The sequence below is a fragment of the Vigna unguiculata genome, chromosome 3 (assembly GCF_004118075.2).
Source record: "Vigna unguiculata cultivar IT97K-499-35 chromosome 3, ASM411807v1, whole genome shotgun sequence".
NCBI lineage: Eukaryota > Viridiplantae > Streptophyta > Magnoliopsida > Fabales > Fabaceae > Vigna > Vigna unguiculata.
Window position 1 is genome coordinate 55,476,465 of NC_040281.1, and position 27,904 is coordinate 55,504,368.

The window sequence follows — 27,904 nt, forward strand, 5'->3', positions numbered from 1 at the left end:
TTTATTTATTGTGAATATATAACTTTTGATTTATTCAACTCAGAGAGTAGGTAAAAGGTAAAGGTAAAGAAACCAGATTTTTTTTTTTTCTGTAATGTGACTCTTAAACTTTACATGTATGCACCTCTTTACATACCCCAATGGAGTCTGATATAACTATTCTGTCCTATTTAAAGTTAAATTCATCATGTATAGCAGATTTCATATAAAAAAATTAGAGGATGTTATATTTATTAAAGCCATATCAAAATTAAAATAGATTTATATATTTAATGTTTTTAATGCAATAATACTCCTACTTATATGTTTTTAATAAATATCACATTTGTTTATATTTTAATAAATGTTCTTTTTTTTTTACATTTTTAATAGTGACACTCATGTTTGAGACTCAAAGTCAGTTTCAAGATCAAAAGGATATTATGATATTTTAATTTTAAAATAGTTATTTACTTTTTTTTTATATTCTTAATAAAGTAAACTATATTACTTATATTTTTATTTATCATGATTTAAAATTATATGTAAATACAGTAAAACGTTAACAAATTTAGTAATATATTTATATCTATTTATTTATTTGATATCAAATCATTATTTTCACATAAATATAATATTTTTTAAGAAATTTATAATTTAGTTTTTATGATATTTTAAAATGCAATAATTAAATATTAAAATTTTATATAAAAAATATTTATTTCATATTTTAAAAATGTAATATTTGATTTTAGTTTTATATGGCATTTTAAACAAAATAAAGGATAAAGTAAAATTTATTAAAATTAAAATTAAAATGTGATGAATGTTATTTATCATAAACATAGATGTCTGCTAAAAGATTAAATATGTGGGAATCTCATTTTATAATAAAATAATAAGAAAAAAATATACATGTTTATTTAAAAACTAAAATAGATATAAGTACATTTAAATGACTTGAACAAGTTCAATTTTTGCAATATACTATAATTATATATTATTTAAATAATCCAAGAAATCGTACTTGATAATGATAAGTATTCATCAAGTGAACAATTTTGTTTTACTAAAAAATTCTTTTTCAAACTAAATTTTTACTAAATTATCTATTACTAATGGTAATTAAGATTGTGCAAGTTAGAAGAAAAAAAATATTATGGCAATGATTAATAATTTAAAAATAAATTTAATTTTTGCAAATAATTTATGTAAACAATGACCTTTAGTTTAATTTTCAAGATTTATACAACATGTGTAGATTAGATTCTTGTATTCTAAGCAAAGAAAATTACCATTGAACCCTCGCAAACAAACTGATTAAAACAATATCAAAATCAGAAAAAATAAAGAGAATACAAGATTAATTAATAAAATAAATAAATATTTGTTGAAGTTTTCATTTTTGAAGTACATGTAAAATATTATCTGCAGATAAAATATGTGATGGATAGTTGGTACTCGCAAGTATTTGTTACCTGCGGGTAGCGCGGGTAATGGGTATTTTAATATCTGCTTATAAACGGGTTAGGTGTGGATATTATACTATCTATACTCGTAGATACCCGTTATCCATAAAAAATTAAAATTAAAATTATATTTTATTAAGTTAAATTTAATAAAAATTAAATTTTAGTTTATATTTTATTAGATAAAATTAAATTTATATTTAATATAATTTACATTTTATTTTACATTTTTTGTAATTTTATTTAAATTCTATTTTATATATTTATGAAATATATTTGTTTAATATTTGCAGGTATCCACAGGTTTTAAAATATCCGCAGATATTTTTTAAACAGATACTCGTACGGGTAGCAGGACGGGTAGCAGATGAATTTTTTTGTCGCGGGTCAGGTTGTGGTTAGACACTATCCGTGTCCGACCCGACCCGTTGTCATCATAATTATAATATTTAATTTTTAAATTATTATTCTTTTAATCATTAACATACTGTCTTTAATTGTTAAATTGATATTTTTTTAATTACTAAAGCAATTATAATCAGATAATAAAAAATATTAATAAATAACTTATTTAAGTTAAATCATTTATAACTTTTGAAATATAAATAATGAAATGTATCGGTTAAAAGAAAAATAAATAATACTGAAACACTTATTTAAAAAATAGAATTGTTTCTACAATAGATTATGAAAATGGATAAAATATCATTAGTTTTTGTTGTTAAATTCCTAAGAAAAGATTACTGTTTCATTGTATCGTTATATATGAAATAGATTACTCTTCTATCACTGTATACGAAATAGTGATTACTGTTTTATTTTATTTTTTTCCTGTATCGAGAAGATGGTGTGATTATTGTAAATCTGAATTGAATGACTGAGTTTATGTACTTTGAGTTATATAATAGAAAAAAAAAAAAGATTGGAAAGTGAGGATGTGACAGAGAATCAAAGTTAGATGCAGAAATGGCAGAAAAGAATTACTTAAATGTTGACACTCAACTTTACAATTAGCCACCCACTTCATTCAAAACCATGACCTCCTTTCTTTGCAACAAAAACACGCCAAACACGTCCTATATTCCCCCTCTCTGCTGTGAGTGCGATTCTCTGCATTCAATTCAACACGTGTTGCAATCTAAAGCAACATAGCAGAACCACTCCCACTGATCCAACGGAGATAAGTGCTGACCCACCAACTTCAATCCATTGTTTTACAACAATACATGTCCTCATGCTATAACCAAATGCAAGACATTAATTAAATTAAAATATTTTTTGAAAACTATTATTAGATAAAATAAAATAATTAAGAAAAAAAAATTTCTACCAGTGACAAGAGAAATTAATTCATCTGCTATTACATGTAGTGTTTTGGTTTTTAAATATTTAGTTATTTATTTGGATCCATCAATAATGTATCGGAGATCAATGCCCATTGTTTTTGGGCCCATCTCTGATCTAAATTCTAAACCAGCAGTTTGTACCCTTGCAGTTGAAAAAACACAAAGTAAGATATAGTAATTTTACTTTTATCTTTTTCTTAAACGAAGCAAGTAAACAAAGACATGCAGATCACTAGTAAAAAGACGAAATATTTGTTTTATCAATTTATACGTCAGGCGTGAGGATAATGTAAGCACGTTGTTTCTTGCCTGCTTTAATAACAGGATAAGGAAACGTGTGCAGAACATATAATCAGATTCAAGAATATAGATGAGCAAATGTTTCAACTTAAAATATGGTTTTAAAGTTTAATTTCACAGTCAAATGATCTACCATTAGACTGTTATTTTACCAGATTAATTGTAGATATTTGCAAATTTTCCATTCAATTTGTACTGTGAGGCACGGACCAGTAATATATGACTAAATTGAAATATAAATAAGAATAGTCTTTATTTTTAACTTTAATTTTATATGCATGAAGTACTTCTAATCACAATCTCAGAGGATGGACCACAATCCACTATAAAAATTTGGATAAAACTAATTTAATTTGCAACCTTATGAAAATACAAAGCAGTAATGTAGGAGTATTTTGGGAACAGCAAAAACATGAAGTATCAACCGACCCAAACCGAAAACAAGTGTCCGAGACTCTGGTTTCATTTGAAACCATCAAACTGCACCTGCCAAAGTCCTCTCTTTCTCTTTTTTTCGAAAATAGTTTTTTTTTTAGTAAATGATTTATTTCTTCACCAAAACTCAGTATAAATATGTCACCAACATCAGCAGCTACTCAACCAAACATACTTCACTTATTCATCTGTTTTTATCAACACTTGTTCCATTCTTAGCTTTTGTCCAACCAAATTTTGGAAGATGTCCAAGAGAAACGTTGCTGCTAATTCTTCTTTTGAAAGAACTAGCTTGGCTTCCCTAGATCAAAAGTTGGCCTTGGCCAAGCGCTGTTCTCACGGTAATAATACATGCACAACTTTCTGCAAATTTCACCATTTCTGAATATTGTTTGGTTTTCATTTAATTTTTGTTTTGTGTGTAAACAGAGGGTGTAATGGCAGGAGCCAAGGCAGCTGTTGTTGCTACTATTGCCACTGCAATCCCAACTGTAACTATTACTTCCACCTTTTCAATTTCCTTTGTTTCATTCCATTATTTTTTAGACATAACGTTGTCATGATTCCTAATCTGTTTACATTTGTTTGATCTGCAGCTGGCTAGTGTGAAGATGCTACCTTGGGCAAAAGCGAATCTCAATCACACTGCTCAAGCTCTCATAATTTCCACAGGTAACCATTATCATCCTAGGATGCTCCAATTATCTCCTCGTAACAATTACTGTGGTTGTTGGAATTAGTGATCTAAGTAGCACAGTGTGTAAACAGTGGCTGGAGCAGCATATTTCATAGTAGCAGACAAGACCGTTTTGGCAACTGCAAGAAAGAACTCCTTCAACCCACCCTCCAATCCATGAATTCCAAATCGACAACTTGGTTGTTGGATTCAGCTGCACTACTTTAATCGGGATATCGTAGCATTAACCCGATCATCCAAATCATCACATATGTATATGTATTTAGAAGTTACAATAAAAAAGGATTTGCATTACTTACAGTGAGAGAGCACTTATGTACCAAACATCACTTAATTATAAGACTGCAAATCAATGGCCTTTCTTCTATGCAAGTGCAATTATCTTGGTATTTAAAATCTTGGATATGGATTCACTTATAAATTGAACTTTCTTAAAATATATATGTATTCTCAATCGAGTTTATCACCTCATCCTTTAAAAATTATTTAGGAAGTAATATCCTAAAGGCTCTTTCAATAATTTTGTTCTTCTGCTATATTATTAATTAAGAGAGAATATTATTATTTAAAAAAAATGTATTTTTTTTACACGATAAAATTAAGTTCCTTATTTCTTTAATTCATGTCAATATTGCATGCATTGATTAATCAACGTAAAATTGATAATAAATAATTAAGTAAAATGCTGAAAATAAATAATGATAAAATGTTTCAAAAACAAATAAGTGGTAAAGTTTATAAATTAAAATGCTTAAATAATAAAATATGTAGTAAATTTTTTTATTCATTTATGTCAGATTAAAAAGTGATAAAGATAGATGAAAGATGGAGACAATAAGACAACATATATGAGGTCATAAGCATTGCTGATAAAATATGGCTTCTTCTGTTCTAACTGTCATCAGCACTGCAGATAAAGCATGGATAAAGCATGGATTATAAGGAAGCATTAATCACGTGAAAGCATGATCATCTAAGAAAGTAAATGGAAACCAAACAACGGAATTAATCACGCAAAATTTAGGAGAAAGGAGGAACAGAATATAAAACTCAAAAACAAAATATTAACGTTATATAAGTCTCTTTTCTCTGGTTTATTTTAAATTTATAACTTAAAAGTTAAAGTTAAAAATAAAAAAGTAAAATTAAGCTCAAAATATTAATAAAAGGCTTGCAACCCAATTGTTGATTGAAACAAACGTATTTTTATCAAATACATTTCTCCGTGTATTTTAAATTCGTTTCCAGACCAACCTATTTATTATAAGTTGCTGTAATTTATAAAAATAAGTTACTTTTAACTTATTTATTAATAATTTATTTTTTCCTTACGTTAAAAGTTTGAATAAACATCTTGATAATATAACTTTTTATTAGAAAATTATTATTTCTTCTTAAAACAACTCATACAAACTCACATGAAGATTTGAATATGGATTATTGATTAATACATACACCCAAGAATGGTAATCACACTCCAATGGAATACTTACGGTGAACATTCTTACCATTTTAATTATTTTAACAACTAAGCAAGTGAATGGGACTCTCTAGCGGGTCTTTAGGCCTAAAAAATAAAAACGTATAATTTTATTTATTTATTTTAGTAATAATATTTTCTATTAAATTAATTATAAAATTATATTTTAAAAAAGTATTTTAATTTTTTAGTATTAATATATTTTTATTAAATTAATTATACATTTTTTTAAGTTAAAATGACTTAAAAAATTTATGACTAATATATCTTTATTAAAATTACAATAAATATATTTTCTTTCGTAAAGTATTACATAAAATCGTAAAATTGAAAATGATATCTGATCAAAATTTTAATGTTATTTAATCCATGCTCTCTCAAAAATATTAATTTTAATACCTATTTTTTCAACAATATTAAAGTTTATTCAACTTCATAAACGAACTGCTGACATATAAGATGACATGTCTCTCTCATGTGATGTGTATAATCTTTATTTATTTAATAAAAAAATTAATTTAAAAGAAATAAACCTAATTACAGTTGCACGGTGGACTCAACTTCTTCTCCTCCAACACAAAACACGTCCACCCATTTCCTTCCACTTCAATCACCTTCATCGATGTTTATAGTATTTTCTTTAATTTATTTATAATTTTTTTAATCTTTTATTTTTTATTTAAAAATTAAATAAAGAAAAATTATTAGGTGTCATGATGATTTATAATGTGGCCGTGACAATGTGATATGACAATAACAATGATAATGTCATGTGTAACTATCACACCATATATCATTATCTTAGTTTTAAGTTGATCACTATATTTTTATTTATTTTGATTTCGTTCCAAATTTTTTTAAATAAAATAATTACATCTCTTTTCAAATTAAAATAAAATTTAATTTTAATATAAATGTTATATGATGTTTTTATTAAAATTAATATTTTTATTAAATATTTTTAATAAAATTAAGTTTATTTAAATATATATTTTATATTAAATTTTATTTTAAATTATTTTAAAGTGGTTAATAGAAATGAATATTATTAGAAAAATAAAAATTAATTTCAACTATGTTAAACTTAATTATCAATTTCATTTTATAAAATAAAAGAAAATTATCAATTTTTTTACTCTGTAAATTTTAAAATGTGTAAATTTTAATAATTTTTATATAAATGTTTGAATTATTTAAAAATAGCAATTTTATTAAATTTATTTAAATTTTATTTTAATCTCTTTTAAAGTGGTTAATAAAAAGTAATGTTATTAAAACAATAAAAAATAATTTTAACTAAAAAATGTTAAATTTGTTTATCAATTTCATTTCATAAAATAAAATGAATTTATCTATTTTTTTAATCTTTTAAACAATTGTAAAAGAAATGAAAGAAAATATATTGAGAATAAATTAATACTTTATAAAAAATACCCACAAACAAACCCTTATTTTCTTCTCATTTCACATACTATTTTCTCAAACAACCCCGTGTAAATTATCTTTAATCACCTATATATTTGATAGTGTAAGGTAAGATCTAAGACCAGAGAACAGAGAAATAAATGCTTAATAAATTAAAGTCATCAACACTGAACACTTCAGAAGAGAAAGGGTAATAGTTTAAGATTTAATTTGCTGTGTATTACGATTATATTTGAGGCTATGCATTTTCAGGCCACTATATTAAAATATAGGAAACTAGAAAGTAACTATGTCATGTGGTGTATTAATCAACATAGAATAGAATCACTTCAAATACGGAAAAGTTGAAATGATAGAACTCAGGTTGTTGGCTATTTCAACTTTTACAATATTATATTTTAAGCAACTATTATACCTTTGGGTATATGTAAAATACGTTTCATTAATATTTTAATTTCATAAATAATTTTTAAATTAAGATAATAAAAAAAGTTCTGGAAAATAATTTCCTAAGTTTTTCTCTTTAAAATAAAAAAGTTATCCCACTGTTTTCGAGAGTCCGACATCCAGAATTGTAGCACATGCGGGTCAACATGTGTGCAATCTAACTAAAGATGCCGATGTTTTCTTATTGCAACTTTAACAGAGATGAGTCCCAAGTTGAACCAACAAATTTTGCAGACGGTAATGTAAATAAAAGTATTCATGCGCCTTTTTAAAGAGAGGATTATAAAAAAGATAAAACATCAATCGAAATAAAAAAACCAAGTATAAGAGACTAATATTATTTCAAACTCAATTATGGATTTACGGATCTTCATCACGGTGTTCAGTTTTTTTAATTTTTAATTAATGTAAGATTTAAATTTATATTTGAAATTATTTAACATCTAAAACAATTAGAATCCGTCACTAAAAATAATTCATATACAAATTAAAAAATAGATAAATTATATAAAAACAATACATTAATTTATGAATAAATTAAATTTAGTGTATAAAAATAAATAGATTAAACATGTTTTTAATCATTAAATTTTGACGTGAATTTAAAATTTGTTCTCCTAAAATTTGATACAATTTGACATTCAAATTTTAAAAATAAATAAATATAATTTTTTAACTCAATTGTATTAATTCTTTTTAACACATGTCAAACATAGTTTAACAAATTTAAATGTCAATTTTAAACTTTATTTAACAAACTAAAAAGAGCTAACACTATAACTTTAAAGATTCCACCTTTCATTCTAAAATTTGAAATGTAAATAATATGTCAACATTTATAAAAAAAAACAAATTTCAAATTTAAAAAATAAAAAAATATTTAACCTAAAATAATTTGAATTTATAAAGAAACTTTATCCCATCTTTTATCTGTTTACTTTGTTTAAGGAGAAGGACTCCAGATGCAACTACAATACTTTATTAGCCTACCCTGAACATGTATCATGATATTGATTCCAATATCTGAGTGTTTGTAAAATATTTAGTTATTGGGATTGATGTACGAGAAATGCCCATGGTTTTTGTCCATCTTCAATTTAAACCACCACCCTTAAAAAGGGGCGGAGTAACAAATAGAGAGGATGTAGGTAAAAACTAAAAGGAGAGTGTAATTGTTTTTGGACTTTTCTGGAACCTGTGGATAAGAACACTACTTCACTCCTACTCCGCTGTATTAGAATAAGACACATGGTCATTCCCACAAAAACCCTCACATGCCCAAATTTGGATAAAGCATGAAAATAATTTAGGGACCAACAAAACATCAACAAACCGAAACCGAAGCTGTAGTGAAAAACCACTGTCTGAGACGATAGATTTCAATTGAAACCATCAAACTGCACACTACCCAATTCCTCTCCTTCACTTTTTTCGGAAATAGTTTTAAGCAAATGATTTATTTTCTTCACCAAAACTCAGTATAAATATGCTACCAACTTCAGCAGCTATTCAACCAAACATACTTCACTTATTCATCTGTTTTTACCAACACTTTCATTCTTAGCTTTTGTCCAACCAAATTTTGGAAGATGGCCAATAGAAATGTTGCTGCAAATTCTTCTTTTGAAAGGACAAGCTTGGCTTCCCTGGATCAAAAGTTGGCCTTGGCCAAGCGCTGTTCTCACGGTAATAATACATGCACAACTTTCTGCAAATTTCACCATTTCTGAATATTGTTTGGTTTTCATTTAATTTTTGTTTTGTGTGTAAACAGAGGGTGTGATGGCAGGAGCCAAGGCAGCTGTTGTTGCTACTATTGCCACTGCAATCCCAACTGTAACCATTACTTCCACCTTTTCAATTTCCTTTGTTTCATTCAATTATTTTTTAGACATAACGTTGTCATCAATCCTAATCTGTTTACATTTGTTTGATCTGCAGCTGGCTAGTGTGAAGATGCTACCCTGGGCAAAAGCAAATCTCAATCACTCTGCTCAAGCTCTCATAATTTCCACAGGTAACTATTATCATTCTAGGATGCTCCAATTATCTCCTCGTAACAATTACTGTGGTTGTTGGAATTAGTGATCTAAGTAGCACATTGTGTAAACAGTGGCTGGAGCAGCATATTTCATCGTAGCTGACAAGACTGTTTTGGGAACTGCAAGAAAGAACTCCTTCGACCCACCCTCCAACCAATGAATCCTAAATCTGACAACTTGGATATGGAATTCAGCTGCATTACATTGAACTATCTTAACTTCAACCTAATCACATGTATATGCATTTCAAATAAAGAAAGATTTGCATTTCAGATCAAGTATGTATCGATTATGAATGCAAATCATTGTCTTTCTTCTACCCAAGTACGTGTGTTATCTACCATTCATCAGGTAGACAAAGTTTCCTCACCACTCATTGCGTGAACAAAACCCGTCTGTGAAAAATGGTGAAGATTATTTTATTTTCCTAAAAAATTAGATTTAAAGTGACACATTGAATTAAGATAACAAATTTAACAATACACAAATCAAACCAAGAAGAGGAGCTGCTAAAGGCAATAACATAAAAGAGATAATCCGTTTAAAACAGGACCCAGCATAATTAATAAACATAAAATAATTAATTATATATTAAATAAATTTTAATTTCAATAATTATTAATATAATTTTATTTTAGTTAAAAAATGTTCATAAATGTTACACAATTATAATTTATAATTTATTTGATGCACAACAAAAAATTAAATAATAAAATAATTTTAATATTGTTATAATGTTTCTCTTTTTCTCTTTTAAATTGTTTGCCTATATTATTCTAACGTTCTTAAAAATTAAAATATAACTAAACATAAAAAAAATAAACATAAAAAACAGAAAAAATAATTTTATCTTTAAATAATCTGTTATATGATTTTATATTACTTTAATTATTAAAGTTAATTATTTCATATCTCAAACAAAATATAATGAAATCAATGATGATCATTAATTATATAGTAAATAGTGTCATTAGATTAACATTATCTTATTAGTAAGCCAGTTAAAGTCGATATAAGATTAAGATAAAACATATTCATATAATTGTGAGATCATGGATTTTATTTTTAATACAAACACATGTCCATAAAATTAAAATTAATTCATTATTAATACTTATTTAAATTTAATGGTGATGCTTCGGTGTTTTGATTTTGTTTTCCAATAAGTAGGGGTGGCAATGCGGGCCGGCCCGCCCCGTTTAGGCCCACCCCGCATAAGGCCCGCACACTGTGGGTCGGCCCGCCCCGCCCTGCATTTTATGCGGGTCGCATACTCTGGCCCACCCCGCATATACGTTGGCCTGCGGGTCCGCGGGGCGGCCCGCTTTTTTTTTTTTAAATTTTTTAATTTATTTTTTTTTATGATAAAACTTTCGATGTTTAAAAATTGGGAAACTTTAAGAAGTTCACAAAATTAAGTAAAGACTTTGGGGAATTAGATAATAAATTGATAATTCAACATTTTCATCATATTCATACTATGACATACAATGTATTCTTTAAATTTTAGCACATTAAAAGTTACATAATATTTGTCTTTTTCAGTTATACAAGAATTTGAAATGTTAATGCAAGAGTCCATAAAAGAAGTAATTAATATACACAAGTGCAATTTTTTTTTTAAATTTTATGCGAGCTTGCGGGCCGCGGACTAGCCCGTACGGACCGCGGGCCTATGCGGACCGAGCCCACGTGGACCTACGGACTCACTATCCTAGCCCACCCCGCGGTTTTTCTGCAGGCCCGCGAGCTTGGCCCTAATTGCCATCCCTACCAATAAGTAAGGAGAAGGAGAACAAAAGATGCTATAAATAAAATTATAGGGGTAAAGTAAATGTTTCATTTGTCCAACATCGGGACAGTAAAGGAATTTTTTTTAATTATATTAATTTTTAATTGATTGTAATTATATTAATTTTTAATTGAAAAATAAATTTTAATAATAATTATACTAATTTTAAATTGAGAGGATTGTGGTGGCAATATATATAACAATGAAAGTTTTTAATTATATTAACTTTGAGTTAGATTTAAGTATAATTTAATTTGAATTCATTTATTCAAAGATAAGAAAAAATTGTGCCAACAAATTTTTAAAGAAAATGTATATTTATACAATTTTTGATTTTGTACCATGATATTCTCATTCCCGAGTCTACTATGTTACAATAATGTTTGGAATGTAAATTGTAAATACAATGTAAAATTGTAGAATTTTACTATTTAAATCTCAATTTTAACTATTTTACTTAAAAAATTATTTATTTTATAAAAAAACTTAAAATCAACAGAATAAATATTTTAAATGAAAAATTTAAAAGAATTAAAATTTAAGAATTTAGGAAAATAATTAAATTATTTTTAAACAATAATTTTAAATTTTATCTAAAAAAAGAATAATTCTAAATCTTTCATATTTTCATATTCATTTGTTTTTGTATTACTATTTTCTCCTTACCTTTATTTCTATTGGTATTTTGTGATAATTAGGAATGAGAAATTACTTTTTATTATTGATTTGTGATAAAAGTTAGTTTTTATTTAAATTTTTAGGATTATTTTTCTTTTCAAATACTAATTTTATTATTCTTGTTAGTAAAAATACATATGTTACATTTGTATTAAACTTTTTTCTATGATAAAAAAATAAAAAATTATTATTATTATTATTATTATTATAAAAGTAAATATAAATATTTTTATAATTTTATTATGAATAACTATTTTAATTTTAAAAAAGTGTTTATTTTTTTTACTAAGTACAAGATATTTTTTTACATTTCTTTTATTGACGTATGATAAGAGTTTTTTTTTAATAATATTATGATTATTTTTTTGTAATTGTAGACCATATTATTGTTTCTTATATTCTTTAATCACGGTTTGGATTGAAGAGTGGATTTGAGAGAAAAAGTGAATGAATGAATTTAACGAGTGAAGAGAAGGTTGTGATGTTGTTTTGATTAAGGTATTTGAAATGATGGATGGGAATTTGAAGAAATTTTTTTTGAGAGTTTGTGAATGATGTGATAAGTATGATAGAAAAAAATGTTCAATCCATAAAAATAGATAATTACTAAATTATCCTTGTGAGAAAATGTGATATAAATTTAAATATACGTAGTGAAAATTATATTACAATCAAATCAAATTTGGTATCATTTTATTACATTCTCTTAAAGTGTAGAATTTTAAGTAGGTTAAATCATAAAGTAAAATGATGGAGGTGTGTGTATGAAAATGAGAGGTGCATGATGCAAAAGATGGGTGCTGAGAGTAAGGCTGGCATAGCCCAAACCCCATTTCATCTTCTTCTCCAGAAAGAATCCCATTTCATGCTTGCTTCGTCTCCAACAGTAATTCCCTTCGTATCTTGTCTATATACGCGGATGTATGAATCCTTCCCTCCTTCAAACTCTCGCCTGCAAATCGTCACAGATCGCTTCAAACAAATGTGAGAGACAGTCACAAATCTGTCTTCACACTTCAGCGGATTAACCGTTGAAGACAGATTTGCATGCATGAAAATGGTTTGTTTTCCATTATTTAAAGAGATACGTCGGAACGAATTTAAAAGGATGGATACAAATTTGATGTTCACAAAATGCACAAATAAGAGGAAGATATAAGGAATGTTGTTCACATTATATGTTTGATCAAAATATCCTTTTTTATAATTGCATGGTGAAAAGAATCTATTTATATATATATATATATATATATATATATATATATATATAATCAAAGTTTATTTTATTTTGTTTATATAAATAATATAATGAAATAAATAAAAAAATAAAAATAAAAATAAATTATACTAATTATAAATAACAAATTCAATATTCCATTTTAATATAATTTCTATAACTTATATTTATATTTATATCACATTTATTTTTAAAAGTAATTATATAATTTTATCCATTAAAACATTATTTTAATTTATCATATACATCACATCATAGACAAATACTCGTAAGCTTTTCTTTATTCATCATTTCAAATCTTTTAAGCTATGTTCACTTCAAAAGATGAATTTGAGGAAGAGTGAAAGGATGAATTTGAGTGAATTAAAGGGTGAAGTGTATGTTGTTTTTTTTAAGAAATTTGAAGATGAAAGTGAGTAGATTTAGAAGTAAAGTTTATGAAATTTTGTGTGTGAGTTGAATGATGTGATAGATAAAAAATAAAGTTTTAATGTATTAAAATGTAAGATTACAATTTTGCCCTTAAAATTAAAATTAATATATTATTCACTACTATAATATTAATATTAATTATAATAATTATTATTAATATTATTATTTGTTATGGCTAATTATTTTTATTTTATATATATAACTCACCTCTAAGAAGAGCAAACTGGAATTACTTTACACCTGCAACATTGAACGTTCTTTTCATCTTCTGCAAACTATTTTGATGTATAGGTGAACATCGAGACATTGATGATGTAATAGAGAAAATAATATGAAATTTGTACCAAGATAAATTAAGTTATATTCGTGTATGTAAATTAAATAAAATACTGTGATTAATACAATAGCAAGACCCACGCTTGAGAATAAAGTAAGGGAAAGCAGTGCAGGAGAGTGAGAAGAATAGGTAATTTAGGAGTTGGTGTGTCTATAAATGTGCATATATTGGAAGTGCTAAATTCAGAACTCATTAATAATTTTGGAGCATTGAGAGATTCGTTCCATGTTATGGGAGATTGGATCTCTTACTTTCACACTCACACAGATACGTTCCACTTGAGCTGGGATTGGATCTCTTACTTTCACACACATATCCAGATCCGTTCCACTTGAGCATTAATCAGATCCAGCTCTTTAAGCACGTCCAGATTCGTTCCAAGTGAAGTGGGAACAGATCCATGCTCTTTCAAATAGCGTGCACATGCTCACTTTACGATAAATCTAATGTGTTTTCTTCATGAATCTTAAATAGTATCATTGCTCAAAGTTGGATTGGTAGAGGGTTAAATTTGTATTTAACCAATGAATCAACTCAAATGATCACGTATTACGCGAGATTGAAAAACTGATAAATCGTGCTAATCGCTGCATTTCCTTGCTCTTAATTCTCTTCAAACGAACATCAACATTACTACGTAATCCATCTTCGCATTTCCGTTCAACCTCAAACGAACACAACATTAGGCCTTGTTCTTTTGAGGGGATCTACTGTTCAAAAGGATTGGAGAGGAAGACATGGAAGGTGATCACCTTGTTCTTTTTAGGATGATGCAAGGGAATGACATGGATGGAATAGATGGATGACTAAAAAATTTCATCCCTCTACCTTTTGAAGAGATTAGAAGGTGATGGATACAAAATTACCATTTTATCCTCGTTATATTTATTTTTACCTCTTTTATCCTCTTCATTTTTGTACATGTGTTTAAATTAATTTGTATGTTTAAATTAATTTTACAATTTATTTTAACCGTGTTTAATATATCAAAAACTATTTCTATGTTTAATTTTGTAATTTATCCATAAATTTATCTTTTAATCTTAAATTATTTTGTTAGTATAAATTAAATAAATTATTCTAAATTATTTATATAGCATTTTATTACTTTTAACATTAAGGATATTTTGGTAATCTCATTTTTTTATCTATTAAACTTTTTTTAAATGTCACATCACTCAATTCAATTATAAACTTTTACGAATTTCATTTTCTAATCTACTCTAAAACCACCTCCTAATCCCTTCAAATATTTCCTCTCAAAAAAACATAGCCTTAATCTAAACTATACAATAATTTCCTCTCCATTCTGTCAAATTCATCCACTCATTCTCCCTCAAATTATTTCCGCAATCCAAACACACCATTAAGATTTTTTTCTTTATTAATATCACAAAGCTATATATGGTGAACTATTTTTTTATTACTGTCTTTCATAATTATTTGTTGATGTTTGTACTCATTATTTTCTTATAATAAATATCAATATTTTTTTTGTCAAAAATTTGTTAGAAATTTTTTTCTAATATTGTTTGCGAAAATTTTGAGTCAATATTAGCTAGGATTTTTTGTTTGTTAATGTGAAGTGAGAAAATTTGTTAGCCAACATTGATCTAAAACTTGAGAAAAAAAAACAAAAACTAGTATAAAAAAATTATTTTGGTTAATGTTAATTTAAATATTTGTGCTTGATATCAATAGAAAAATAATCTTAATCAATGATAATTGAAAAAAGGAACTTCATCGATACAAGATAAGAAAATCTTGATAAACCTTTACCGAAAAATAACATCAATTGTCTAAAATTCTTATCAATAATATATATGTTTTTTAATTATTAACTATTATTTGATAATTAAATATATGTTTGATATTTTTATGATAATTAAATTATTTTATCCGAATAAGTTTGACTTGGTTAGTTAAATTTAGATGATATCGAAGAATATACATTCAAATGGAATCAAGTCAAATTAAACTAATGTTGAACCAAATTGGTTGAATCAAAATCAAATTAAGATCATGTCAAACTTCATTTCATCATGTTTATTAAGTAGATTTAAGGAAAATTAAATTTAGTTGAAAAAGTTAATCAAATATATATTTAATTCAATTTAAATTAAATTAAAAAAATTTAAGTCAAATCAAATAGATCTAATTAAAATTATTTGAATTATAAATTTATTTTATTTTATTGAATTTGGGTTATATCTAGATTTTGGAAAATCTAGTCATCCCTAAATTCATTGATTGTTTTAAAAGAAATTTATTTATTAGATAGATATTATGAGTTCAGATCCTCTTGTTATAAAAAGGAATTGCATGGTATCCACCTTCCATTATTCATACATTTAAAAATAGTCCTAAATGAATCCATTATAATTAAACAGCAAAATGATTAAGAATGTCAAAGCGGGTCAAGCTTATCGTGTCAGTCTGCCAGGCTACCAAGAAAAGGGATACCATGTTGAAATTTCTAACCTGCCAATCCATTGTGGCTTGATCCTGTCAAACTGGCATGTCAAAGACGAGTCAGCCCGTCCTAGTCCACTGACCCTTCTTTATGTTTAAAAATTAAAAATAATTAAAATAAATAAATTTTTTATATTATATAAACAAATTTATATATATAAACAAATTTTATAAACAAAATTAAAAAAAATTAAAGAAATAAAAAAGTGATGGGTAAGTTCGTCGACCGCTCTGATGCGGAATGTGTTACAATGTTTAATCTATTTTTCAATAACGAACTAATCCAGCCCGACCTATTTTTAGCGGATCAAAAGCGGGATAGACCAAAATAGACTAGACTGACCCATTTTGTCACTCTGAAAATAATCAACCAACACTAAGAGAACCCCATGTGAAAACAACTATATGAGACGGTGGACTTCATTCAAAACCACTAAATTCCTACCTTGTCACAGGCCCACCCACCCTTCTCGTTTTTGGAGAGTAATTTTAAATTAATGATTTATTATCTTCATAAAATCTCGGTATACATATGTCACCAACTTCATTAATCCTTACCTCAGTTATTCATCTGTTTACAAGGACAACTTCCATTGTTATCTTTCTATCAATCAAAGTTTTGAGAGTAGTAACTAGCTTCACTGGATCAAAAGTTGATCATGACCAAGCGCTGTTCTAACTCTAGTGTATTATACTTCTCTGTTCTGCTTTCCCTTATCTCATGTCTTGACAAAAACTTTTGGACCGCATATACAGTTTCAGAACTATTGTCATGGAAGAGATTTGCGAATTTCCAGACATCTGAATATTGTTAGGTTTTAATTTACATTTTTTTCATTTGTGTGTAAACAGGGTGTGATGGCAGGAGCTAAGGCAGCTGTTTGTTGCCACTCTCGCCACTGCCATTCCAGGTGTAATTACTCCTTCCCCCTATTCAATTTTCTTTGGTTCATTCAATTACTTTGGACATTAAGCTGTAATGAATCTCGATCATTAGTTTACATTTGACATAACCATTTCTTAATATTCAAATCAAGATTTTTATTTATAAATAACTAACTGGAAATTATGTTCGATATGCAGCTGGCTAGTGTAAGTATGCTGCTACATTGGACAAGTGCCAATCTCAATCACACTGCTCAAGCTCTCATAATTTCTACAGGTAAATGACTCATCCTTAGTGCTGCCAACGATTTCCTCGTGATGACCATATTACTACTAATGTTTGAATTAGTCATCAAAATATCGTATTATGTAAAACAATGGAGGGAGCAGCGTATTTAATAGTTGCTGACAAGACCGTTTTGGCAACTGCAAGAAAGAACTCCTTCAATTCAACCCACCCTCCAATCCATCGAACTCATCACACGTGTATGCATCTATAAACAAAAGGGTTTACATTTCAATAGAGCGAGAACATATGTACCAATTATCAGTTAATTATATGAATGCAAATCATCCACCTTTCTTCTACACAAGAGCAAGTGTTATATACCATTGAAAAGAGATGAAGTTTCACCAGCAGTCATTGCATGAGCATAACCCGTCTTTGAAATGGTGAAAACGGTTTCTATCTCTCGCAATTATTTCCCTTTTGAAGATCTTGGATATTAGCTTGGTAGCCGAATGGCAATTTCTACAAACACGAAGATTCTTGACGATCCTAATTGTAGTCCCAGGTTTTGTGCTTATCAAGCCGAAGGCAATAGCCAACTTCTCACTGTGTTGACTCAAAGCCCCTTCTTTCCATTCCTCATCCATATCATAGAGTACCTCAGAAGTATCAGGCACAAACCCAGACTCCTCCAAAAGCTTATCGACCTCGTCCAACATTCTATAAATATATTCACTCTGTGAGTGCAACTTATCACCAACGAGAAATTCATGCACAACACCATCAATCTCTATGGAGGTGCATCCGGGAACTTTCTTCATTCCTTTGTCGTTTAACCTGGTTCTTATCCTTGCAACATCGTCCCACCTGCCAGCTCCTGCATATATGTTTGACAAAAGCACGTATGCCCCAGAATTTTCTGGCTCTAATTGAAAGAGTTGTTCTGCAACATATTCACCGAATTCAACCTGTCCATGAATCCTACAAGCATTAAGCAGGGAACCCCAAATAGCTCCATCCGGTTCCATTTCCATATTTCCCATCATAACTTTAGCTTCTTCGAACTTCCCACTTCTAGCTAGGAGATCTATCACGCAACCATAGTGTTGCAATTTTGGTGAGATCCCGTAATCTTGGTTCATTGAACTAAAATATTGTTGTCCAACATCCACCAAACCAGCTTGTGTACAAGCAGACAATACTCCAACAAACGTGATATCATCGGGCTGGAACCCCTCTTTGATCATTTCTTCGAAAAGTGCAAGAGCCCTCTCTGCATGTCCATTCATAGCAAACCCTGATATCATGGCATTCCAAGAAGCCAAACTTCTAGACCATTTGCTTCTAAACACTTGTTCCGCCACCTCAACGCAGCCACACTTTGCATACATGTCAATGATACTAGTCCAAAGAGAAACATTATTCGTCCCTTTCAAGATTTTATCAACATATGCATGAACCCACTTACCAAGGTCAAGAGCACCTAGGCAAGCACAAGCCGGAAGAACGCCCAAGAACGTTACATCGTTAGGCGTCACTTTCTCTCTGAGCATGAGATCAAACAAAGCTAAGGCCTCCGGGTACAAACTCAAGTTGGAATAACCACCAATCATAGTATTCCACAAAATCAAATCTTTTTCCCTTATCCCATCAAACAGCTCACGAGCCGTATCAATTTCACCACACTTACAATACATATCAACGAGCGCGTTAACAAGCTGAATATTCGAACCAAGCCCCTGTTCTCTAACCCAAGAGCCAATCCATTTTCCCAACTCCAGCGATCCCAAATGCCCACAAGCAGAAAGAACACTCACCATTGTACTCTTATTCGGCGACACGTCAGCCTCCTGCATGCTACTAAAGCAAGCCAAGGCTTCTTCAAAGCGACCACCTTGAACATACCCAGCAATCATGGCATTCCACGAAACCACATCCTTGGCGGGAATTTCATCAAAAAGGCGTCGGGCATCGTCCACGTGGCCCTCGGAGACATACCCAGTAATAAGAGCGGTGAATGACACAGCATCTCTGAAAGCACTTTTATCAAACACCAACCGCGCATGCTGCAATTCACCCAATTGGGAGTACATGTGAATGAGGGAAGTATGAACGTGGGGATGACAGTGGAGGGCGAGCTTGAGTACGTGAGCGTGGAGCTGTTTCCCCAGGTGGGTGGCTCTGGCTTTGGCACAGGACTTAAAGAGAAAGGGGAAGGTGTGGGAATTGGGGTGGAGACCAGAGTGTAACATGTGGTTGTAGAGGTGTAATGAGGAGGTGGGAGCGGGGGTGAGGGAGTGAGCGCGGATGAGGGTGTTGCAGATGAAGATGTTGGGGTGTTGGATGGAATGGAAGAGAGAGAGGGCGTAGGAGAGGTCCTGGGAAGGGGAAAGGGCGCAGAACTCGATGAGTTTGCTCTGAGCGAAGAGGGTATTGTGGAGACCCGTTTTGATGATGAGGGAATGGATTTGTTTGAGGGTAGCGATGTTGGGGCAATTGGAGAGGAGAGTGAGATGAGGGTGGTTTTGGAGAATGCTGTAGGGAGGATCAGAGGCGGTGGGGAGAAAGTGAAGAATGGAAGAAGACACTGAGACACACGACAACGCCATGGTTTTCCCAATGTTCTTGATGATAACTTGTCTGCAACACAAGCCATTGGCAAATGATAAGAGTTGGTTTCAGAGCATGTCCTTCTCGACCATAGTACAAAGGGAAATTATCTTTTGACAAAAAACATTTTGACAAACTTAACAAACTTGCTAAAAATAGAATTAAAATAGATTAAATTTTATTTTTTAATTAAAATAAAGTAATAAAATAATTTTTTTTTACCTAAATAGAAAACTTTGTTAAAAAAACATTGTCAACCTATAATAGCTTTAGTAGAAAATATCACTTGTTATTTTTTGAATTTTTTTTCATAAATTGTATTTTCAAATATATCGCATGAATGTTAGTTATCTTTTATATTTTAAGAAATGGACACTAGTTGTCAACCATAAGTATAGTTAATAAGTAATTTTTAATTAAATAATTTTGTTTAGCAGTCAACATTGTTACGAGACATATGAGTTAAAAAATGGTGTAATTCAATTTTATTATTATGGACAAATTTTAAATTTTTTATAAATTTAGTTAAAGTTATTCTGTTTGACGATTAATAACTTTTATTACAACCATTTTCATTAAGTTACGTTTTTTTTTTCAAAAAATCAATGTTTACAAATATAATTTTCTAAGTTTTTCAAATCGAGCTTTCTAAGTATTTTTTTTATTTATTTTTTAAATTGTGTTTTTCTAATTACCTTTTTAATTTTTTTTTAAAATCATACTTTTAATGGGAGCAGTTGCGTGCTAAAATATAAAAGGTGTCCGAGTTTCAAAATAAAATATTATTCAAAATGTAACACGTTTCAAATAATGTTAACGTCAATTTAACATTAGAAACCAAATTAACTCTATTAAAATATATTTGATTCGGTTCAGTAAAGATAAAACTATAGTGCATATAGGGCTGGGCATAATTAATTTAACTGTACTGTACTACGGTTAATTGTATTGTTTTATATTAAAATAAACTGAATTGATTGTATTAAAAATTGAACTATACTATTATCTGATACAGATTTTAAAAACTAAACTTAAATGAGTTAACTATAACTGAACTGCTTTTTAGTTTTTTTCTGCGCTTCACGCTTAGATAGTACTGATAATGTACGGCACTCTGTGATTTCCTCGTCTCATGTACACTATGCACAAAATTTACTCTTTGATTTTTTTTTTTCATTTCATATACAATAATAAAAAAACGTACGTAACACTTTTTAGGTTATGTTATAATAATATATTTAAGTGAATTTTATGGTTATATTATAAGTTACAGTTTACTTGATATTAATTATTTTATTTTATAAAAAATAGTCTGTAATATTTGTTTTATTTTATAAAATATAGTGTTATATATAATTTATATTAATTTATATTAATTAATATAATTATCTATGATAAAAAAATTTAATACTTCCAACACTTATTTTCTAAATATTTTTTTATATCGAACACAAAATAAAATCTGTCTCTTTTAATTGTAATTTCCTCTTTTCCTCTTGAATCAAATGTGGTTTTTTTATATATCATATAATTACTATTATTCATGAAAGAGGGTATAATAGTGGAAGAATTAAATTTTATAAATAATATCTTAAGTTTTATTTTTATTATCGCTTTAGTATGTAACAAAACACGTTAATTTAAAACTATTGTACATGAATACGTATCGCAAAAAATACTTTAACTTAATTCGTTATTAATATACTTGTTAAGTTTATTAGCAAAACAACAAAAAAATTGAAGAAAAAATTCAACAATTTAAATTGATGTAATAATTTATTAACAATTGAAATGATGAAGTAAATTTCGGTTCAAAAATAATACAATTTGGTTCAAAATTAATGTGGTTTGGTTAAAAAACGGTTCAAAAATAGTGTAGTTCAGTTTAAAAATAGTGCAGTTTAGTTTTAAAATAGTGCAGTTTGTACAACAGTTCTGTTCATAATAGTTCAATTCACATTATAGTGCAATGCAGTTCAGTTCAGTTTATTAGACAACAAAAACAGTTTAGTTCAGTTTGTCTGAATTGTTTTTCAGTTCAGTGCAGTTCAGACGAACTATTTTTTAGTTCAGTACAGTTTTTAATGGTTTAGTGCAGTTCAGTATGTTTTGCCCAGCCCTAAGTGCATAATGTTCATAAATAAAGGGATAAAATTACTAATTAGTCTTTGCATAACGTGGTTTTGTGGTTTTTAGATTAGTAAACTCAATAAAAAAATATTAAAAGGATTGATAATTTAAATAAACAGAAATTGGAAATTAAAATTTTTTATTGTGTGCATGGATTATTTGGTTCCTATTTTTGTTCAAAAATGTGAAGTTGATCCTCTAATTTTTTTTAATCTCAATTTGGTCTTGATTTGTGAAAATTGATGCAATTTAGTCCCAATTTTTTAAAAATTGATATAGTTTTCTTTTCGTTAAATTTCTTGAAACAAATCAAAACTTTTTTCATCAAAATTAACACTTATGTTAATTAAAACAAATCATTCTTATTAATAACTTCAATTTTAATGAAAAATCATTAGTTTGTTTCATGAAATTTAACAAAAAGAATCAAATTGTATCAATTTTTCATAAATGATAACCAAACTGCATCAATTTTTTCAAATTGGGGCTAAATCGAGACTAAAAAAAATTGAAGAATCAACTTGACACTTTGAACGAAAACAATGACCAAACGAGTGATTAAATCTATTCTTTTCATTTCAATAAAAAAATATATTTTTTGGCTAATTTTGATTGATCCATCCATTTTGTTATAGATATAATAGATATATTTAGAAATTTATCTTCATAATATTATTGGGCATGTGACAAACTGAAATATGATTTGTATAACATGACCAATAATCCTTATTTCAAACAAGATAAAACTGAAGTCTATAAGGTTTGTAAATGTTTACTAATTTATAAATTAAATAAGTATTAGTACTTGCAAATGGCAAAATGAACAAACGACAATGACATGTGGATAAAGTAGTTAAAGATCTTGAAACTCCATACAAGTACATTATTTGTCTTTAACATTGATTGTCAACTAAGTTGGAAAGTTACTATCTCTTGAACATCAAAGTTATAATTTTCTCAAATATAATTTTAAACACGACTCATGCTTGATTTTTGTTCATATTTTATGAGTAAAGTGGTGATTGAAGTATTTGCTTTTACTGGATTTAAAACAACCGTGACAATTTGGGTGAGTCCAAAATTTTAATAATCTTGAGCAATAATATTTGACAAAAAAGTATGAGATGATTCAATTTTTGTTATCTCTCATTAGAAATGACAAAGAGTTAAACCTAATCGGTTAACCTACTAGTCTGCAACAATTAATGATTTGGGATTGGTATTTTCAACTTGTCATCATGCTTGCCTCATTTGCCTATGAATTCTTATCACCTTTGAGTTAAACAAATGATCTTGATTAGTTCACAAGGTGTTAAGGAACTCCAAAACCCATAGATGAAGGATCATTAATGGCTTAAGCATGAAAAACAATGGGTTTTGGTTACAAATTGAAGGAAAAATAAAGAAACATGAACAAGTTGTAAAATGAAATAGAAAATAGATTGAAGGAAGCACATTTTATAGAACACTCCACCTCCAAGAGAATTCCCAAAGGGCAAGTGTTACAAGGATTCATTACTTGAAAAAAAAAAATTCAAGATAATAAAAAGTAAGAGAAATAACTCTCAAAGTTTACTCAGAAGGAGAATTTTTTTCAATTTTTTCAATCTTCAAAAGGGATTTTCAAAAAAGGCATAAACTTCTTTATATAGACAATGTCATATCTAGGAGAGGGAAGACATTAGAAATATTAGAATACCAAATGTAAAGATAAGACTATTTAAGTTAAAGTTAACTTAATTAATCATGTGATTAACACTTAGCTAACTTCTAATTACGAAAACATACGAAATTCTTTAAAATTAGGAAAAAAACACATTGTAGTTTTCAAAATTAAGAAAAAACTATGAAGAAGCACATGTGATTTACGGAGTGGTTAAAAAAATATGTAAAGTAGTTATAATCATAGTTACACTTATGAAAGTGACATGTGTGATTAGAAACTGTTCATATCATTTCCAAACCCTACAAAATATTTTATGATTCAAAAGTTTTTCAAAATTGAGAATTTCTTTATTTTCTTTTCTTAATCTTTTGATCATTTCTTTTGTAAAAAATTTTAGAATCTTTCGTTAATTTTTTTTCCTATTTTTTCATGCGCTTTTAATTTATTTTTAATGCTTATTTTCTTTTTCTTTATTAAATTTCTCTCCAAACATACTTACATGAACAAACACTTAGATAAAATAAAAGAAAATATGTAAATACATCCGACAAGATAGAAGGATGAAAATGAATCCTACATAAAAAAAAGGTGAATCTCATTCAGAAATGAATAAGATGTAATTGTTGTTTTATTAAAAAATTAAGGGATGAAAATGTTTTTTAACATAATCATGTAAAGCTAAGTGTTATTTCTCTCAATATTAATATAATATTATATTTCATAAAAATTAATCTATTTAGTTGAGTGAATGTAAAATAAGATTATCTTAAACAACCATATGAATGAGATTTATGAGTGACAATGTAGGTTGAGCTTGGCAGACTCACCCGTAGGTTCGCAAAAAAAATGGGGCGACCAATAGATTGAACTCGTTGGTCTGCAAAAGTTCGGTCCGCATAACCTATAACACACACATTAGTCCACGATCCACATAAAAGAATCTTGCACTTATGTATGTTGATTACTTTTCTTATGAACTTTTACGTTAATCATGAATGAAAAATTGTTCTATTAGTAAAAAAGACAAGTATTTATATATTTTTGAATGTGCTGAAATTTAAAAAATAAATCGTGTATGTCAAAATATGAATATGAATATAATGAAAATGTTAAATTATCATCAACTCCACAAAGTGTAAGGCCCCATTTTATTCCTGCCCTAAAGTTAGTGGGATGCCCCTAAGTGGGCCTAAGGGTTGGCCCAGTGTATATAAACCCTGCTACGTTGCCCTAATGGGAGGTCTGTGTTTTCCCTTTCTGAACCAGCCGTCGCTCCGCCCCTTCGTACCGCTAGAGCTCTGCTAGGGTTGCCCTGAGGTCCTCCTCGAGCTAGCTCAAAGCTCAAGTCCTACTTCCTGCACGACGTAAGTGACCCTAAAACATACCGTCTTCGCCTCCCTTCTTCGTATTCCACTGTTTAATGTTGGTTGATGACTCTGTTCTTCCTTTTGTGCCATTGTTCCACCAGTTCCTGATCCGTCTCCCGAACTGCTGTGCTTCGGGGCCCAATGTCGAGGTCTGTGCGAACCCTTTTCCAGGTACGGGAAGTTAGGGTTCCAGTATTTTAGGTGTTGTCTTGGCTGTTCTTGAGTGAGTTAATGATTTCATGAATGAATCCTTCGTTTTGGTGTGATTAAATGCTTGTTATGCCTGGTTGATTGGATATGCATGACTGTTACAGTGAAGAACAGTGACGAGACCTGTAAATCTCGCCCAAGCGAGTCAATCTCGCCTAGGCGAGATGAAACAGGGAGCTCGCCTAAGTTTTTTGCGCGAAACGTCGCCCGGGCGGCTCGCTCAACTTTTGAGCGAGCAGGCAACTCGCCCAAGCGAGAGGGATCTCGCTTAAGCGAGATCCCGTGTTGCCCATGCCCTTGTTTTTGGCGCTCTCGCCTAGGCGAGGGGGAGGCTCGCCTGAGCGAGCACGTCTCGCCTGAGCGAGATGCTGGGCGAGACTGTGCTATAATTTGGACGTTTGATGTTTCCCGAGTGATCTGTTTTGATTGGGTATGATTGTGTGATGATGGACGTGTATATAATGGAGTATGAGATATATTTCTGGCATGATTCATGAATTGTGAATGAATGGGTTGGTATGAGACTTAACGTGTGAAATGAATGAATGCGTTGGAACTAAAGGGATACATGATTAATATGAGATGAGACCCCAGACTCATTGGGGTGGTGATGATCAGAGGTATGGACTTGAGAGGTGATGCATATGAGGATGTTAATTCCAAGGGTGGATATGGGATTGAAAAACATGATTTAATATTCTCTTATCGATGAATTATGAATGTTGGTCCGTGTCAGCGTGTAATTCCTTGGGGGTCTCTAGGTGAGACCTCCGGGGTCGCGCTTCAGTGGTCGGGACGTAATTCCATGGCCCCTGCTAGTGGGTGTTCATGGTGGTGCCCCATCTGTATAACTAGGTAAGGATTCAAGGTAAGGTTGCATCCTGACGCTCCGAGGAGTCAGTTAGTCTCACTTAGAGCGGACTGACTCTTGTGGTGGGAGTAGCAGGAGGCCTGAAACTCACTAAGGGCTAACCTTGTGGTGGGAGAAATTTGTTTCATTGCAACACTGGTAATACATGGCTCAGGATTCGAGCAGCTCAGGTTCGAGCAGGGGTACCCACACAAGTGCAAGCATCCGCTGAATCCGACCAAGTTATACGTATCCGGATGAGTCGAGTCGAGTCGTAGTGTATTGAATGAAGAGTCATAACCTGTTTGGTTGCTATGTGGATGAGATAGTAAAAATACATTTGATTGCATGTTGAATATGTTGATTGGCTCTAGCTTACCCGTTTTGTTGCATGTTTGTGATGTATGTGGCTGTTCTTCTTGCGATGATCATCAACTTGGTTGATGGGAGCAGATGGGCGAGGTCCTCGTGGTCAGCAAGGGAGTGGTGATCCAGCAGCTTAGCCATCCGGGCTAGAATTCGAACGTCTTTCTTTCATGTTTCTTTAGGGCTATGGCCCCTGTATTTGTTGTTACCGGATTTGTAAACTCTTAGTCAAACTGTTTATCCTGCTTTTGTTGGCATCGTGGTGTGCCTGGTTTTGTAGGGGTGACGTTATGAACCCCAGGACTGCATTGTCGATTTATCTATGTGTGACGTGTCCTTTAATTTTACGTATTAAATTAAATGGGACGTTACATTTATGGTATCAGAGCAGTTCGTCCTTAGGATGACCTGAGGTTGTGGGTTTGTCGTGCTTTGCGGGCGTAAGTAGTCATGTCTAGTCGAGTTTGTCAGTGAAACCAAAAGTTTAGGAACAAAAAACGCCTTGATAGAGTAATGAGGGTGCACACTCATGACTAGATTAAAGGTTGTTTTCCTTTCTTAATTCTGATGGTTCGGGGAAATAGGGGCGACAGACAAAAAGGGGTTCATTGTCTGTAAGTGATAGATTGTTGCTGGGTATGATCTAGTTTGTCTTGTTGCGCCTCTGTGCTTTGTGTCTAGTGTTTACGGAGATAAGAGAATTGAGATTTAACGTCTTGGACTAATAAGCTGGAGAATATGCTAGAGTTCCCAAAATAAAGATACTACTAGTTTTCTAAAGGGAGTGAATCAAAAGGGTAATAACACTAAGGGGTATCAGTGCATGCAAGTGCCACGTCGTTTGAGGAAATCAAGCTGATTCTACACCCCGACGATGGTGGGGTTCCAAATTATGAAAATGCATACGGTGTTAGATGGAGTGTCATTGAATATAGTCATATGGTCACATCTAGTGCTTCTTGGAGTGGTGTAAGAGGAACAATTGGCAAATCTGAGGTTGCTAAAAGTGGAGGAATTGCTTAG

General features: G+C 29.8%; 3 protein-coding genes and 1 pseudogene across 3 annotated transcripts; 3 read left to right on the forward strand and 1 right to left on the reverse strand.

The window, feature by feature from the left end:
• The first annotated feature begins 3,679 nt into the window (after positions 1-3,679).
• Positions 3,680-4,598, forward strand: LOC114177133 (early nodulin-93-like). The gene is made up of 4 exons (XM_028062384.1): positions 3,680-3,870; positions 3,959-4,020; positions 4,126-4,201; positions 4,298-4,598. Exons 1-4 carry the CDS (start codon positions 3,774-3,776, stop codon positions 4,384-4,386), a joined length of 324 nt encoding a protein of 107 aa, XP_027918185.1. The 5' UTR covers positions 3,680-3,773; the 3' UTR covers positions 4,387-4,598.
• Positions 4,599-9,064: 4,466 nt separating this feature from the next.
• LOC114177132 (early nodulin-93-like) lies at positions 9,065-9,944 on the forward strand. The gene is made up of 4 exons (XM_028062383.1): positions 9,065-9,264; positions 9,353-9,414; positions 9,520-9,595; positions 9,692-9,944. Exons 1-4 carry the CDS (start codon positions 9,168-9,170, stop codon positions 9,778-9,780), a joined length of 324 nt encoding a protein of 107 aa, XP_027918184.1. The 5' UTR covers positions 9,065-9,167; the 3' UTR covers positions 9,781-9,944.
• Positions 9,945-16,777: 6,833 nt separating this feature from the next.
• Positions 16,778-18,129, forward strand: LOC114175534 (annotated as a pseudogene).
• Positions 17,857-20,376, reverse strand: LOC114176726 (pentatricopeptide repeat-containing protein At1g08070, chloroplastic). Its single transcript, XM_028061860.1, has 2 exons — positions 18,064-20,376; positions 17,857-17,947 (listed from the first exon to the last, which is right to left on the reverse strand). The coding sequence occupies exon 1, from the start codon at positions 20,289-20,291 to the stop codon at positions 18,084-18,086; it is 2,208 nt and encodes a 735-aa protein (XP_027917661.1). The 5' UTR covers positions 20,292-20,376; the 3' UTR covers positions 17,857-17,947; positions 18,064-18,083.
• Between the last annotated feature and the right edge of the window lie 7,528 nt (positions 20,377-27,904).